The sequence below is a fragment of the Penicillium nucicola genome (genome assembly GCF_028828085.1).
Source record: "Penicillium nucicola strain IBT 29836 chromosome Unknown utg000008l, whole genome shotgun sequence".
NCBI lineage: Eukaryota > Fungi > Ascomycota > Eurotiomycetes > Eurotiales > Aspergillaceae > Penicillium > Penicillium nucicola.
In genome coordinates this window covers 1,187,848-1,201,519 of record NW_026643132.1, presented here as the reverse complement: position 1 = coordinate 1,201,519, position 13,672 = coordinate 1,187,848, and the positions used below count along the sequence as shown (strand labels likewise).

General features: G+C 48.7%; 5 protein-coding genes across 5 annotated transcripts; 1 reads left to right on the top strand and 4 right to left on the bottom strand.

Annotated features, from left to right (window-relative positions):
• Positions 1-62: 62 nt before the first annotated feature.
• On the bottom strand, positions 63-1,172 carry N7511_007939 (cupin domain-containing protein; the record flags this gene model as incomplete). The annotated part of the gene is made up of 3 exons (XM_057130316.1): positions 63-539; positions 600-1,050; positions 1,120-1,172. The coding sequence occupies 3 exons, from the start codon at positions 1,170-1,172 to the stop codon at positions 63-65; spliced, it is 981 nt and encodes a 326-aa protein (XP_056982099.1).
• Positions 1,173-1,946: 774 nt separating this feature from the next.
• Positions 1,947-7,330, top strand: N7511_007938 (type I polyketide synthase; the record flags this gene model as incomplete). Its single annotated transcript, XM_057130315.1, has 2 exons — positions 1,947-2,009; positions 2,087-7,330. The coding sequence occupies 2 exons, from the start codon at positions 1,947-1,949 to the stop codon at positions 7,328-7,330; spliced, it is 5,307 nt and encodes a 1,768-aa protein (XP_056982098.1).
• A 392-nt stretch (positions 7,331-7,722) lies between these two features.
• Positions 7,723-9,771, bottom strand: N7511_007937 (ankyrin repeat domain-containing protein; the record flags this gene model as incomplete). The annotated part of the gene is made up of 1 exon (XM_057130314.1): positions 7,723-9,771. One exon carries the CDS (start codon positions 9,769-9,771, stop codon positions 7,723-7,725), a length of 2,049 nt encoding a protein of 682 aa, XP_056982097.1.
• Positions 9,772-10,973: 1,202 nt separating this feature from the next.
• N7511_007936 (uncharacterized protein) lies at positions 10,974-11,917 on the bottom strand (the record flags this gene model as incomplete). Its single annotated transcript, XM_057130313.1, has 2 exons — positions 10,974-11,616; positions 11,673-11,917. 2 exons carry the CDS (start codon positions 11,915-11,917, stop codon positions 10,974-10,976), a joined length of 888 nt encoding a protein of 295 aa, XP_056982096.1.
• A 413-nt stretch (positions 11,918-12,330) lies between these two features.
• On the bottom strand, positions 12,331-12,564 carry N7511_007935 (uncharacterized protein; the record flags this gene model as incomplete). Its single annotated transcript, XM_057130312.1, has 1 exon — positions 12,331-12,564. The coding sequence occupies one exon, from the start codon at positions 12,562-12,564 to the stop codon at positions 12,331-12,333; it is 234 nt and encodes a 77-aa protein (XP_056982095.1).
• Positions 12,565-13,672: the final 1,108 nt, after the last annotated feature.

Here is a 13,672-nt window from a genome sequence, read left to right as displayed (position 1 = left end):
AACTCGAAATACCGTAAACAACGTTTATATTGAAATGCATGGTAAGCTCATGAAGTACATGTCTACTTATCCGCATGTTCGACTTCTGTCCGTCGCCGAGTCCATGAACCCAACTGCTCTAATTTCTCTTGTTTGCCCGTGGAATGACCATTGGAGCCATTTGTCAGCCCAGAGTTGATGCCGTTGAATTGACCCTGATCATATGCCACTGGGCCCAATTCCAAGCTAGTTGGGGACATATCCTCCGTCCATTGCTCAAACTCAGCATTATTCGGCTTAGCCTTGGGTTCCAGATCAGCCTGCTTAGCCCATGACTTTTCTTCCTCCCAAGCAGAGTGAACCAGATGGCGCTGGAAGAATGAGCCCTTCATCTTCGCCACAGCAAAGTCCCAATCAGTGGTATATTCCCGGAAGAAGGGCTTATACCCAAGGAGTCCCCCAATCCACCGACCAACAACTACGCAGGTCCAATATCCAACCTGTCGTCGAAATGGTACCCAAGCAGGAGCAGGTGTATAGGCATCCCCACCATCCTGGATCTACTAATTGTCAGCCCAGCTTCATAGAAGGACCGAGAAGGATATTAAAGAAATACTTACCGCGAGGAATTGAATCCAATCAAGTCCTCCATCGTGCAGAAGCGCGTCGTGCCAGTAACCATACCAGTTTTCGAAAAAGACCCGGTCAAGCTGATAGTCATTACCCGAGTCTGAGGCACTCAGGTACACCGTCATGCTCTCGGGAGAATCAGGATGAATAAAGAAGTTATGCACGCTGCCTGCCTTGACTGAGATCTCTCCATCTTCAGGAGTGATGCGGCGGGTGACTCCGTCTACCGTAATTCCGAGCACCCCATGTTCGACGCGGAAATACTCGGTTTGGAATTGGTGGAAATGAGGTGGTGGGCCCTTTGGTCGGTTTGGACTGTTGATCAGCTTGCGCAGGTTTTCTGGGATGGGACCCTCAATGGTGTGGCGATACGTCTGGCGGAAGAGAAAGCAACGGCTTGCTGGGGGCTCGAGGAATTCAGTCGTGAGAAGGCCACCAAACCTATTATTATGTCAACGGGGACTTGACAATTACTTGATCATTAGGCAGGGGAATGAAGCAATTGCGTACTTGACAGTAGTTGACTGGCCGGCCGAGGAGTGATAGGGTACAAATGGTGCCATTATGATAAGATCGGTGTCAAATGACTCGGGGAAGTTAGAATTTACGGTAAAAAGTCAAGTCGATGGAAAAACGGTCTTAAATTAGCTGATATTCGTTTTATATCTGCTAGAAGTTGTGTACATATCATTCTACCATACCGCCTTCGCAGTGGGCTGTTGGAATGGGCTGATCCAAACCGATGAAGTTCCTTAGATACTGACTCTGGAGCATCTACACGGAGTTTGCTTAAGGCAAATTGATAATTGCGTTCCTAAAAGGTGAGATAACTCACCTGAGCCATCGGCACGCTTTGGAGAATACGAGCCCGGCACTCCTTTGGGTGAATCAGCAGAGTCCCGTTTGGGCTTAGGGATTACGGTGGCTTGCACTCTTCATCTCGAAGCCTTGGCACTGGTTTCAAGATCAACACTGCCTACAGTCGATCTCCCAATACATTGGTCTCGTGTCATCTCCTATCAGCTGTCAGTGAGATTCATACTCCGAAAGCTTGGCAGACGGTGGCGGAAGCCCTAACAACAGCGCCGAACGGAGCAGTTCACCATCGACAAATCCATTTCCCAATCGGGAAACCGAAGAGACCATCTGGGCGACATGTCTTTGATGACTGATGCATTTCCTTGTGAAACATCAGTCAGCCTGTTGAGAATGATAAGGATAGCTTGTGGATCTCTATAAGTCCGAACTAGCCCCTAGTGCACACGATATATAAGATCAACTCAACGACCTTCAAAAAGCAAAAAGGCAAATGAGTATATGAAATGCAAATCACAAACATGCACTCGGAGCCTTCTACATCTCGCTCTCAGGGAGCATCTCCCCCACCAATTGAAACTCCTGTAACGGAATACAGTGAATATGCATGTGGCCACAACCTCCAAGTGTCTGTCCAACTTCAGAGCTGACAATATAACAGGAGTTTTCCAACGATGTAGCCGTGGTAGGCATGGCATGTCGGGTGGCAGGAGGAAACAACAACCCCGAGATGTTGTGGAAATCGCTCCTCAGTCAGAAAAGTGCAGTCGGTGAGATTCCAGAGATGCGCTGGGAGCCTTACGCCCGTCGGGATCCGCGAAATGCAAAAGCCCTCAAGAATACGACAACACGTGGGTACTTCCTAGATCGTTTGGAGGACTTCGATTGTCAGTTCTTTGGTATCTCTCCCAAGGAGGCTGAGCAGATGGATCCTCAACAACGCGTCTCGCTTGAGGTGGCCGTGGAAGCACTCGAAGATGCTGGCATTCCCACCAAGAGCCTGTCGGGAAGCAACACGGCTGTCTTCTGGGGAGTCAACTCGGACGACTATTCCAAACTAGTGCTAGAAGATCTACCAAATGTCGAGGCATGGATGGGTATCGGCACCGCATACTGTGGTGTGCCCAATCGGATTTCCTATCATCTCAACCTGATGGGACCTAGCACTGCAGTGGACGCGGCTTGTGCTTCATCACTCGTGGCTATTCATCATGGTGTTCAGGCTATCCGGCTTGGAGAGTCTCAGGTCGCTATTGCCGGAGGTGTGAATGCCCTCGTTGGACCGGGATTGACCCGGGTTCTCGACAAAGCCGGGGCAATTTCATCTGATGGATCTTGTCGATCTTTCGATGATAACGCCAATGGGTACGCCAGGGGTGAAGGTGCTGGCGCCGTCATCCTCAAGAGCCTACACCGTGCTCTCCTCGACCATGATCACATTTACAGCGTTATCAAAGGCAGTTCAGTAGCCCAAGACGGAAAGACAAACGGCATCATGGCTCCCAATGCTAAAGCACAACAATTGGCAGCGTGCAATGCTCTCGCAGCTGCAAATATTGATCCTCAAACCGTGCGCTACGTGGAAGCCCACGCCACATCTACACCCTTGGGTGACCCAACAGAAATATCCGCTATTGCAGCTGTCTACGGTACAGATAGACCCGCTAACGACCCGTGCTATATTGGGTCCATCAAGCCAAATATTGGTCATCTGGAAGCTGGTGCAGGCGTTATGGGTTTCATCAAGGCTACCATGGCCATCAAAAAGGGTGTTTTACCGCCACAGGCCAACCTGAAGAAGCTCAATAGTCGAATCGACTGGGACACAGCTGGTGTCAAGGTCGTCCAGGAAGCTACCCAGTGGCCATCATCAGACCCAATTCGTCGAGCAGGTGTCTGTTCGTACGGCTACGGAGGCACGGTTTCACACGCAGTCATTGAAGAGTTTGGTCCAATCTTGCAGCCCGAGCTCCTGGCCGATGTGACAGTTACCGGACCTGGAATCCTGTTGCTATCTGGCCCCCAGGAGAAGCGGTTAGCATTGCAAGCCCAAACCCTGCACGATTGGATGACTGCTCAGGGAAACGAGAGTGAGCTGATGGAAGTTCTCACCACCCTGGCGACACGACGGGATCATCATGACTACCGAGCGGCACTCGTGGTCGACGACCAGCTTGATGCTCTCCGAGTTCTAAAGACATTAGCTAATGGAGTCGACAATCAGTTCAAGACCCAGACTCGTGTCCTAGGTACAGATGTCAGCAAAGAGGTTGTCTGGGTATTCTCTGGGCATGGTGCGCAATGGCCGGACATGGGCAAGCAACTCATTCATAACCCTGTCTTCTACGGAGCAATTCAGCCACTCGATGAATTAATTCATAATGAAATCGGCCTGTCGCCCTTGGAGCTTCTCCGAACTGGCGATTTCGAGTCATCTGACCGAGTTCAGATATTGACCTATCTCATGCAAATTGGTCTCAGCGCCGTTCTTCAGAGCAAGGGCATTACCCCACAGGCTGTGATTGGCCATTCAGTCGGTGAAATCGCTGCCAGTGTTGTTTCCGGCGCTCTGTCCCCAGCAGAGGGAGCCCTGATTGTGACCCGCAGAGCGCGCTTGTACCGTCAAGTCATGGGTAAGGGTGGCATGATTCTTGTCAACCTTCCTGCCAAAGAAGTTGAAGACATCTTGGCCGATCGAAATGACCTTGTGGTGGCCATTGATTCGTCGCCGTCTTCCTGCGTGGTCGCTGGAGAAAAGGCAGCGGTGGTTCAAGCCGCAGAGGATTTCAAGACAAGAGGCGTCAAAACGTTTACCGTCAAGAGCGACATTGCGTTCCATAGCCCAGCCTTGGCAGGCCTCGTCAATCCACTACGAGAAGAACTTGTGGAGAGTCTGTCTCCCACTAGTCCTGCAATCAAGCTGTACTCTACCTCATTGGTCGACCCTCGTGGACAGGATCTTCGCGGCGCTGCGTACTGGACTGATAATATGGTGAACCAAGTGCGTCTCACCTCCGCTACGAAAGCGGCGGCTGAGGATGGTTATCGCCTCTTCCTCGAGGTCTCAAGCCATCCAGTTGTATCTCATTCTATCAATGAGTCCCTCATGGAGGCAGGACTGGAAGACTTCGCGGTCATTCCGACTCTTCTTCGCAACAAGCCCACTGAGAAACACGTTCTGCACAGTATTGCGCAACTTCATTGCCGCGGTGCAGAGGTCAATTGGATGGCGCAGATGCCTGGGCCCTGGGCTATCGGTTTACCGACCACGACCTGGATGCATAAGCCTATCTGGCGCAAGATAGAAACAGCGCCCCTTCATACTGGACTCACACATGATGTCGAGAAGCACACCCTTTTGGGACAGCGCATTGCAATTTCAGGCACCGATACCGTGGTCTACACTACTCGACTGGACAATGAAAACAAGCCCTTCCCCGGCAGCCATCCCCTGCATGGTACAGAGATTGTCCCAGCAGCGGGTTTGATCAACACTTTCTTGAAGGGTACAGGCGGCCGCATGCTCCGGAACGTGGTTCTGCGTGTGCCCGTCGCCATCAACGCCCCACGTTCAGTTCAAATTGTGGTGCAGCAGGATCAGATAAAGATCCTATCTCGACTAATTCCGAATGAGCCCTCACCCTTGGATGATGATGCATCCTGGGCTACTCATACGACAGCGTATTGGGATCGGGCAGTACTGGCTCCCGAAGATCGCATCGACCTCGCAGCTGTCAAAGCAAGACTGCCAACGAAACTGGCAGATAACTTCTCGATTGACTATCTGGACAAAGTGGGAGTCTCAGCAATGGGATTCCCTTGGGCAGTGACCGAGCACTACCGAAATAACAAAGAGATGTTAGCGCGCGTTGATGTAAACCCTGCTGTCCTGGGAAATGCAGCTTTACCCTGGGACTCTTCTTCTTGGGCCCCGATACTCGACGCTGCCACCTCCGTCGGTTCGACAGTTTTCCAAACAGCTGCACTGCGCATGCCGGCCCAGATTGAACGCGTTGAGATCTTCACCTCGCAAGATCCGCCCAAGATCGGCTGGCTCTATGTCCAGGAGGCCCCTGATGCGGTACCCACTTCTCATGTCAGTGTACTGAACGAGAATGGCGACGTGGTTGCTAAGTTTACTGCGATGCGGTTCTCCGAAATTGAAGGCACTGTTGGTGTCAGTGGTAGCATGGAGAGTCTCGTGCATCAGATTGCCTGGCCACCAGCGACCCCAGCTGAAGAACCCTTGTCCATTACGACGGTAATTCTGGTCTCACCAGATGATACTGCTCGGGCTCAGTATGCGTCAACATTGCCGTCCCAGATTGGGTCTTTCCAATTCTCTGCTGTACAGGACTTCATCAAAAATGCTGCATCTCTGCCTCTGGAGAAGGGTACCGTGTTAACCTATATTCCTGGTAATGTCGCATCACTTGAAGATGTTCCAACCGCGTCTGAGTCATTTACATGGAATCTGCTTGAGCTGATCAAGTTTATCGTCAATGGCTCCCTGCCCATCAAAGTCTTCACTCTCACAGATAACGTGAGCAATGCTCAGACAGCTACTGCACTTGCACAAGCGCCATTGTTCGGGCTTGCCCGCATCATCGCCTGCGAGCATCCCGACATGGGATCTCTCATCGATGTTGAAGAGCCCACCATGCCACTGGCGGCCATGCGGTATATCCAGGGAGCTGACATTGTCCGAATGAGCGACGGGATCGCCCGAACGGCCCGCTTCCGCAGTCTACCACGGACCAAGCTGCGCCCTGTGAGCCAAGGATCTCGCCTGCTCCCTCGCCCCGAGGGCACGTATCTGATTACCGGCGGACTAGGTGTGCTTGGACTTGAGGTCGCAGATTTCCTGGTTGAGAAGGGGGCCAGACGTCTGCTTCTGATTTCTCGGCGCGCTCTTCCCCCTCGCAAAACCTGGAACCAAATCAACCCGGATCTCCAGTCTACTATTGACAAGATCCGTCAACTGGAGAGTCAAGGCGCATCGGTTCATGTACTGCCACTTGACCTGACAAAACCAGATGCAGCCAAGCAGCTGTCTGAGGCCCTGGATCGCCTTGCCCTCCCCGCGGTTCAGGGTGTCGTTCATGCTGCCGGTGTCCTGGATAACCAACTGGTACTGCAGACTACACGCGACGCCTTCAACCGGGTTCTTGCGCCCAAGATCGCAGGTGCGCTAGCTCTCCATGATGTCTTCCCACCCAAGAGCGTGGACTTTTTTGTCATGTTTTCCTCATGCGGAAACCTCGTTGGATTCACCGGCCAAGCCTCCTATGGCAGCGGTAACGCGTTCTTGGACACTCTTGCCACGCACCGAGCCAGTCTAGGGGACACGGCAGTCTCATTCCAGTGGACCTCCTGGCGAGGCCTCGGAATGGGCGCCAGCACGGACTTCATCAACGCAGAACTTGAATCCAAGGGAATTACAGACGTGACACGTGATGAGGCCTTTGCTGCCTGGCAGCATCTCGCCAAGTACGACCTCGACCACGGTGTAGTCTTGCGAAGTCGGGCCTTTGAAGATGGGGAGCCGATCCCAGTGCCTATACTCAATGATATCGCCGTTCGACGCGTCAGCACTACGACTGGTACCGGACAGGCCACTGCAGGTTCCAATAGCAATGATGCGATGCCGAAATCCGGGCCGGCACTCAAGACGTATCTGGATGAGAAGATCAGGGAATGTGTGGCTAAGGTCTTGCAGATGGCGGCCAGTGACGTGGATTCGAAGGCTGCCCTGGCTGATCTGGGTGTCGACTCGGTCATGACTGTTACTCTGCGCCGCCAGTTGCAGTTGACATTGAAGACTGCCATACCCCCCACTCTAACTTGGAGTCATCCCACCGTCGGTCATTTGGTAACGTGGTTTATCGAGAAGATTGGTAATTGAGTGACTTCGGTTTGACGGAATTGCCGGTTGGTTGAGGCAAGCTATGATTTACGATCGATTTTTGTTTATGGTTTTCGCAATACAGATTGGCTTGCGTGATTTCGACTTCTTAGTATAGACTTTTGATTAAATTATGTATGAACTGATTATATTGAACATTCTTTTCTTCATACAACGTGAAATCAAAATTGAAGCACAAAGTCATATATATAAAGAAAGCGGTATCAATTATCAGCCTATTTCAAGATAATAACTTTGATATCTCGGGCCATCAATATCTGGAAAGGGATGGAAAATAAATCCCTCGATGTACTCTTAGATATATTTGGTACTCTCACAAATTGAGGTAAAGTTATAATCGACAGAACTGCTGCAATTCAACTTAACTATCCTCAGGACGCAAGAGCAGCTATAACATCCTGGTTCCCAATCAGCTTTGCAAAATCATAGACACTTCTGCCGTCACAATCCCGAATGGAAAGGTCCACCCTGTGGCTTCCCTTGAGCAATTGTACAAGATGCAAGTCTTCCACTTGTGCAGCATGAAATATAGCAGTTCTGCCTTTGTTGTCTCTCAAGTTAAGATCAGTACCTCCAATTTCCAATAGTCTCGACACAACTTGCGAATCTTTCAAGGTGATGGCGAGAATGAGAGGAGTCTGGTTATTGACGTCCTGTGAATTGACATTGACGCGTGAGATGCGCAGAAGAACCTCAACAAGTTGAATGTTACGACATGCTGCTGCGAAAGCCAGAGGGCTATTCCACATGGTCTCCTGCAGGGATCCTCCCGTCTTTATACGTTCTTGTTCTCCCCTGGCCATCATCAGTCGCCTTTTGTTCTGTTGCTCCAAGAGTATCAGCTGATTTTGATAGTCTTGCTGAACAGAGTTCATCATATTGGGATCACCAGGAAATCTCAAGGGATTTCCCGCAGGTGATCCGGTCGACAATTTGCGTTTTTCGCCAATTGAGTTCCAAGAGAAAGAGGGTGGGAGGTTATCTGCTTCTTTCTTCAAGCTGACTTTGCCCTGGAATGGTTCGTTTGGGTCAATATTGGCATGTGAAATGAGGAGTTCAAATGCTGGACTCTTCCACAATCCAGATACAATGGCGCTCCAAAGTGTTGTGCTAGCAAAGCCTCTGTCTACCCACTCCTGTAAAAGGGATTGATTGGTAGACGCCTGAGAAAGTCCCCGAGTTGTTTCCTCCGTCACCTCTCTCGGTTGAATCTCCCTAAGAGGGTAGAAAAATTGCTTGACAAAACGAAGGTTGCGTGAACTGAGACACACTAGTATCATCCGGTCCCAGATCGCGTTTTTAACAAAGAATTCTGCCACTTGAATGAAAAGTTTCCAAGCCTCTGTGTTTGCATTTTCCTCGAAAAAGTTGCAAAGCAATACCCAAAGGATTGGTGGAGGCTTCAACGTGCCCGCCGTGCGATCGTTTAAAACCCATCTCAACCCTTTGGCTTCATTCGCTCTGATCAATAGCGGCAGAATGGACATTCCTGCCGTGCCGTGAACAAGCTCGATCACTTGCATCACAAGAGCATCGTTCCCATGCCGAAGAACGTTTTCAAATATAGCTTCTAAGCGAGTTCCTTTATTATCAATGAGGAACGAATCGCAAATAGTGTCTGTGGAGAGCGTTTGTGCTATGGCTTGGCCTTTTTCAGAGGCGATTGACTGAGAGTTCGCCAGTAGATGAAGAAACGCAGGCCAGTTGTACTTGCCACAAATCGCCAGCATTATATCCTGGCGTCCAATCAAATTTTCGAGTATTTTCAGATTGCCTTTCTCGGCCGCATTCGTCAAGGGTGTCTCGATTTCACCGGCGACATTGATCATGCAGTTCACGTCGGCTAAAGGGTTTTCTCCCTCGAGCAAGAAGTTCACTAGTCGCAGTCCCGCGTTCCGATCGGCCTTCGCTGCAAGAAGGAGAGCGTAGTCAAAGAAAACCCGGTGCAAATCGATCTTCTCCGAACCTCTAGCAAAGATATATCTCTCCCATTGCTGGAAGGCTGCCATCTCTTGTTGTTGAAATCCATTCTTCTTGATCATTTCAATTTCACTGGCATCGGAAAGCTGGTATTTGAATTGTCCAGTTCCAACCAAAAAATCCGCGATGTCATGAAAGCCTAGCGAGACAGCCCTCTCCAAACAGCGATATTCTGTTTCAACTTTGCAGTACGGCCAGAGCAGTTCGAGTATTTCGGCATGTCCTCCCCTAATCGCGAGATCGAGTATGATTTGTGAATCATCGTCCATGATAGCTCCTCTGGCGATCAGAGTTCTGCATGCATCGATATGACCGTTATGAACAGCGAAGAAAAGAGGCGTTCTGAAATTTTGGTCCGGTACATTGACCTCGCATCCTGTCTCGATCGCAAATTCTATGTCATCGACACTACCTTGTCTCGCGGCCTCGTAAATGTCCATTATTTGAGGGGTTATTGTCATTGAGTTCATCGTTTGACTGGAGGTTGAGTGGGAGCTTTGCATTCTTTTTTTCAGGAGAACGTGAACGAAGCAACGTGAAGAGCGCGACGTGACTTGTCAACTTATTTTGAACTAGGCTACAATTTGACCAGGGCGCATACAGAAAATATGTGATTGGACTAACAAACAGGGGTCCTAATCCAGCGGCTGGGCCATGGGGGCTGAAACTGGTAACCGAAATTTGAGTGCACTTACTTCGGATTTCTCAAAGCCCTCTTCGTATAATACAAGAAATGTTTTTCTTCGAAACGACCTGCAAAAATAGGAGATCTAGACAGGGAACTTTATCTTCAACGTAGATCTGGCGACTACAATATATTTTGGTTGTTCAATTTGTACATAGGAGAGGAGATAGATATATCAAGCACCAACCCTGGATATCTGGCACTTAACGATCTCATAAAAATGCAATGAGAGCGGCGATTTAGCTTCAAAAGCTGTTCATAGTATGATACAGCAAGCTTTCGAAGGATGTCATTGACTTAACTATACGTATATTCACTTGCTTAACTAAGAAAGTACATCAAAGCAAAGTAAACCTAATTCAGCGTTTTGATCAGGGAAATCAAAGTCAGCTTTTGCATAGAAACGCTCCTTTAGGGGATAATATTGCCGATGAAACCTTGTTTGGAATCTGTCAGGCAATGGTTTTGGACTCGGGCTAATTTTCAGAGCAACAGCAGGCGGCTATGGTGCGACACGTACAACATACTAAAATTCTGCAATAGAAACATAATTTGCTTTGAATTAAGAAATAGCTTCAGTAATGTCAACTAATTTCTTGCAGTAACCGTCGAGTGAGGTCAGTTTGGACCCATTGTTCTACCAAGGCCACTGTATCACCCACAAGATAATCATAACTTGCTCCTGGGATAAACATTGACGTGTGCGCTTCAGCTTCATCCATACCCTCCACAGTCACCGGTAGCCAATTAGAATTGCTGTCTTCTTTCCAATGGGCCGAGGGCAGAAGAACAAATTTGCGCATCTTAATGGCCTGAGACTCAGAGCTTTGACTCGAATCCAAGGATATCGCAGAATCGCTTGTTGGAAGAGCCCCTCGGCTGTTTGGAGTGCAAAACTTGTTTGCAGTACTATGTGACTCTAGGTTCTTTTTTGCGTTTTCTTCTATCCACATCTCGTTAGAAACAGGGAAAACGGTTTTGTTCGATATTAATTATACCTTTGAGTTTTGGACGGCCCGTGCTGTAGGTGTAGTAATTGACAAACCGGATTCTCTCGGGACTGTCTTCTGCATTTTCTAGCTCTTGCAGGCGTAGATATCGTCGACGTAGCATGGCGTAGTTGTTCACACTACTTGCAAACTTGAAGGGTCCCAGAAGACTTCCAAGCGCCGATTTTCCCTGACAAGCCTGTTCTTTTCTCTTTTCGTCGGCTCTTTCCTGCATGAACCGTCTCATACCTTTGACCAAGCCACTTTCGGACAAAGGCACGCTCTCAATTTGTCGAGGATTGAGTGTAGGCTCTGGAAAATCGGTGGGATTGAAGTTAGGATCATTGTAGACCGTTTCAAATCCAATGGCTTTTTCCTGATCTGCTAAGTTGATCTCCGACGTTCCACCCTTTTGGAATAAAGATCCAAATCCAGTAGAAATCGCATGGGGGTGTATCCCTAAGAACGGACTATCGAAGTTGACCAGACCTAAAATCCGATGTTTTGAATTGACGCCTTCCTGTAACAGGGCGACATCGGCAGCGATGATTCCACCCATACTATGCCCCAGCAGAATAATATCCTGCTCATCTGATTCATACGGTGAAAGCCTGAGATATACATTAGTTTGGTATGTTTGACCAAATAACCGTATCGCATCGCATACCACTTGCTGAATTGGGTCACTGCCACTTGGAACTCCCCATGGGACTTGTAACCAGGATAAATTCGAGTGTACACCACATGCGACTCACCTAGCAACCCTGCCAAAGCACCATGGACATGCACGGGAAGGTCTTGGAATGTTGTTTCCGTCCCATTGAAGCCATGGATGTAAATCAGCAACAGTCTTCGCTTTGGCTCTTGAGATCCCCTCATCTCATTTATAGGGTACGGGGTAATCGGAAGCATTTTAAATGTTGGAATCTATCGCCAAGCAAGTGATACCAAGAGCCAAGAGTGCGATGCAAAGTCTGGGATCGAAAAGGAGACAAGTGAGACCCCGCGTCGGCCCCCACTCAGCCCCGAACACAAATCAGAGGCGCCTCGTTCGGCCGAGCGCAGTCAAAATACCATGGGAAATTCGAGTAAGGAGAAACTTGTGTGTCAAAAATGACTGTATAGCATCCCGTAAATTCGCCTGGGTTGAAAGGAAGTAGTGATGAAAAAGGTCAAATTATTTAAAGATTGGGAAATAGGAGCGACACGGAGCACACTAGCGCGGCTCTTGGAAGTGTTAATCCAATAATTCTCTGGTTTGTACTTGACAAGGGCAGCAAAGAATTCCTGCAGCAAGGCGAACCCAGCCTCCGGAAAGGCCCTTTCTAGCTCTCGGACAGCTCCCGCACTCCGGGCATCATCTGATAATCCAATGCCTGACGCCGCTCTCCCGTCTCATCATCTATGTCTTCACTTTTATCTGAATTATTTTCGTCATTCAGCAAGCCGAAACCATGTCCAATCATGGTAGGCCTCGTGGGATAAGGCTTAATATGCAGGTCGAGGGCCGCAGCGGATCTTCGGGCGGCACTGGCATAGATGCTCTGCACCATACCCATGCCACCAATGAGCACAAGGAAGGAACCTGGACTTTTGAATTTTAGCAGTGGAAGCTCTCACATCGAGGAACTAGGGGGACTCAAGGATGATCATATGGGTCAGTTTGAGAATGCAGTCCAAGAGGCATAGAAACACTGCAAGATGCCTACCGGAGATAATAGAAGATCCGCAACGGTTGAAGAGAGAGAGATGAATCTATTTATCTAGGGGGAAAGAGGACTGGTCTGGTCCGAGATTAAACTTTGTTTCATTGTTTATATTCTTATTTTCTTTATTTAAGTGAAGTGCTAAAAAGCCACCCCCCCCCCCCCCCACCCAATAATTAAATCTGACTAATACACTAGCGACATTTTAACTTAGCGCTTTTTGGGTATTGAAATTTACATCAAACTTTACCTCTAATGTGGCATCAAAGTCTTGGTACTTTAATGAATCAGATGAATCATTAGTTCTCGCTTAGTAACCCACCAAAAACCCAGTTTTTGCTAAGGGTGTAGGCTTTATGCTCTCAGAGTACCTGAGTCTGCTAGCAATCTGCTACGTAAATCATGTTACTTAAGTGTTTGAGTCCCCTAACTCCCTTGCTCCATCAGATGAAAGTGATAAAACTACGAAAAAATGGAATGATTTGATTGACTCTAACTATCAGAGCCTAGGGCCTGAAATACCATGATTTACTATGCTGCCACATAGTAAAATTACGTCCTGCTTACCCACCAAGCCCAAAAATTGTAAATTGACAAGTTCATTAAAATGCGCTACAAATCGACTAACTTAGTAGCGCTGATAACATGTTTGGGGGGGGGGGGGGGGGTGGCTTTTTAGCACTTCACTTTAATTATGGGGTTTAGAATATCAACACGTTGCTTTACACCCTTCTTCAACGGAAAGGAAATCTAGAAACGGAGGGTTTGACTCGACAATATGCTACTGTAAAGAAACGTGTATCCTGAATTTAGCGCCTTTCGCGATAGGTGGCTGGCTGACTGACTGACGTGGCTGGATTTCAGCTTACTGAGTGCGTTAGTACTCTCTATAATAGAATGTATTGATGCCCAGCCAGTCACTACGGAGCATATCTCGTTTCTTCTTTCACTTCTGTTAAAG